The sequence below is a fragment of the Entamoeba invadens genome (assembly GCF_000330505.1).
Source record: "Entamoeba invadens IP1 unplaced genomic scaffold scaff_1105074726523, whole genome shotgun sequence".
Classification (NCBI taxonomy): Eukaryota; Evosea; order Mastigamoebida; family Endamoebidae; genus Entamoeba; species Entamoeba invadens.
Window position 1 is genome coordinate 20,364 of NW_004440106.1, and position 2,704 is coordinate 23,067.

The 2,704-nt window shown below is 26.8% G+C and overlaps 1 protein-coding gene across 1 annotated transcript; it reads right to left on the reverse strand.

The window, feature by feature from the left end:
- EIN_414750 (hypothetical protein) lies at positions 1-353 on the reverse strand (the record flags this gene model as incomplete). Its single annotated transcript, XM_004253793.1, has 1 exon — positions 1-353. A coding segment is annotated over one exon (353 nt), but the record flags the coding sequence as incomplete, so codon positions are not given.
- Between the last annotated feature and the right edge of the window lie 2,351 nt (positions 354-2,704).

Sequence of the window (2,704 nt, forward strand, 5' to 3'; positions counted from 1 at the left end):
TTAAACTCCTCGAACAACAATTGAAGTGTTTTGATGGTAATAAATTCGATAGGTAGGAGCGCAGTTCCAATAATCCGACGTACAAATAATTTAAAGTGGTTGTTGTTACGATAAGCACAAGAACAAGCAACAATCCTACTTTCTATTTTACGAAGTATGCTATGTGCAAAGTGAAAGTAGCATCCCTGAAATTCAACGGCCGGAAAACATTTTTGAAAAGTGGTTATAGCGTCCATTTCGAAATCTCCTAAAAACACCTTTTTGTTACCAAAAATTGATAAACCTCTTTGGTTAGCCAAATTTTCAACTGCGGCAAATATTTGGGAGTAATTGGCTTTTGATTTACTTTTCATTTATATAAATAAACATGATACTGCCACTTCGTTTACAAATGCATGTAATATGTACATTTGTCCTTCGTTGTTAACTACTTTAAATGTGCCATCCCCAAATATCACTTTTGATATACTCAATAGATATATTCCACTTGGAAGACCAAAAATAGTCGCTTCACCTTCTAAATAAGCCAAGATGAGTGGAGACTTCATTTCAAACAACTGTTTAATTTTAGTTGGTATGCCAAAATATTTTTTTGCTTCATATTTTAAATGGGAAGCCTGTTTCTTCGTCTTTTTAGCTCCTTTAAAATTTCTGTTGATTAACGATGTTCTCTCTAGAGGTTTTGAAACCAGTGCTACTTTCAGTTGGTCTGTCAATTTGACACTTTCGATATCTTTTTTTAGATATTTGCCCGGCCTCGTTTTTACTTACAGCTTTGTGAAATTTCAGATTGTACTCTTTGATGTTCCGCACACCAACAATGTTGTTATTGTCATCAATGATGAGAGTAATTCTAGAAAAGCAGACTGTGCATATATAAAAAATACTCTGGTTTTTATGATAGACAAATCCATCGTATACGAACATGTCACCCAATTTCAATTCTTTACGATAGGGTTCAAGTGATATAATTCAAGTGAATAATAGTTTAAATTGATTTATTTTTATAATTGTATTTATAATTTAATAATTTAATTAATGGAAAAAATAAAATTATGTTTGTTTGAAAACTAAAAATATTATTCATAAACTGATTATATAAAATTATCTGAAAACTTGTGTATTTTTAATCAATAATTTAATAAAACAATTGATTATTATATAAAAAAAAGTTGAAATAATTATTGTAAAAACATTTTTTATTATTATTGTAGAATGACAATAATTATACCATTTATTTCGAAATAATAATTTTCAAATAAATTAATAATTATTATGTAATTCCAAAACTCAGTTTCAATTTAAACAAAAAGTATTGTAACTATTATGTGACATAATTAAATAAAAGATTGATAACATATTTTTGTATACATAAACTTTTTTCAACAGAAACACATAATATATCAATTAAATTGTTATTTTTAATAAAGAAAATAAATAAAAATGTTATATCAAATAATACAGTAAAATATACTCAAACAATCAAGTCAATTACATCAGTCGACCTCCTCGATCTTCGGCCCATTTGTGTCGCTCTTCTTTTCGCCCTGTTGTTGTGCACTGGGCATACCACTTTGTGGCATACTTCCTGGCATGTTACCAGCGATTGGGGGAAAACTCGCCCCTATACAAACTCGCACCCCGAGAATTCACCCCTGTAATTTCACAAAAGTTCAACACAAGTTCAACAAAATTTCAACAACAAAATTTTGTATACAATAAATAAAATATCTATATATACTATAATTAATATTAATAAAATATAATAATTATTTATTATAAATATTAATAATTATTTATTATAAATATTAATAATATTTATAATATTAAATGACACAAAACATCAATTAAATTATGTTTTTATTAATAATGAAATATGATTATATTATATAATTTAAAACCATTATGAATATTAAAACCTAGTAATTTTTATGGGGGTTAAAATACAAAAACCATTTATTTAAACAATGGAATTTCATGAAAATCCATCATCAAATTTTCCTTCTCCTCCACATTTTGTTATATTACAATCTGAAAAAGGCGAAGAAATGCCTTATGTTGACGGTTATAAATTTTCTCCAAAAGATCGCGCTACCGGGTCTTTTCGTTGTAGAGTATGTGGAAAACTAATTTGGTGTCATCGAGATGAATATGGTCATTTAGACAATTTTGAATATCGTGGTAAAAAAAGAACATGGACATGAAACTTCTGATTATTTTGATGATTACTACACGTGTCTGCTTAGAGATTTTTAAAAAGCAATTCCTCGACATATAAAACAACTTCAGAAATAGTCGCTGAAAATTATGTTATGGGTTCGACCAAACGATTTTCAACGGGAGAAAGGTTTGTGAAATTAAATAAACAAATTGCTATGAATCCAACATCAACCGATCAAATTGTATTTACAGATGAAGAAAAAGAATTGATATTAAATAATGATAAAGAAATGATTATTTTTGGGAAAAAAGAATATTTTACTTTTATTTGCCAATCAACAATACTTCTTATTGATGGCACTTTCAAAACATGTCCAAGTTTGTTATTTAATTGCGTCTAAAAAATAATTTAGATGATATTACATTTTGTTTAACAATCAACTTCTATTATTATTTATAATATTGATATTGATATTGTTGTTTATTAAAACAATTTAATATTAAACATAAAATAATATATATTGTAAAAATAAAATATATGTTA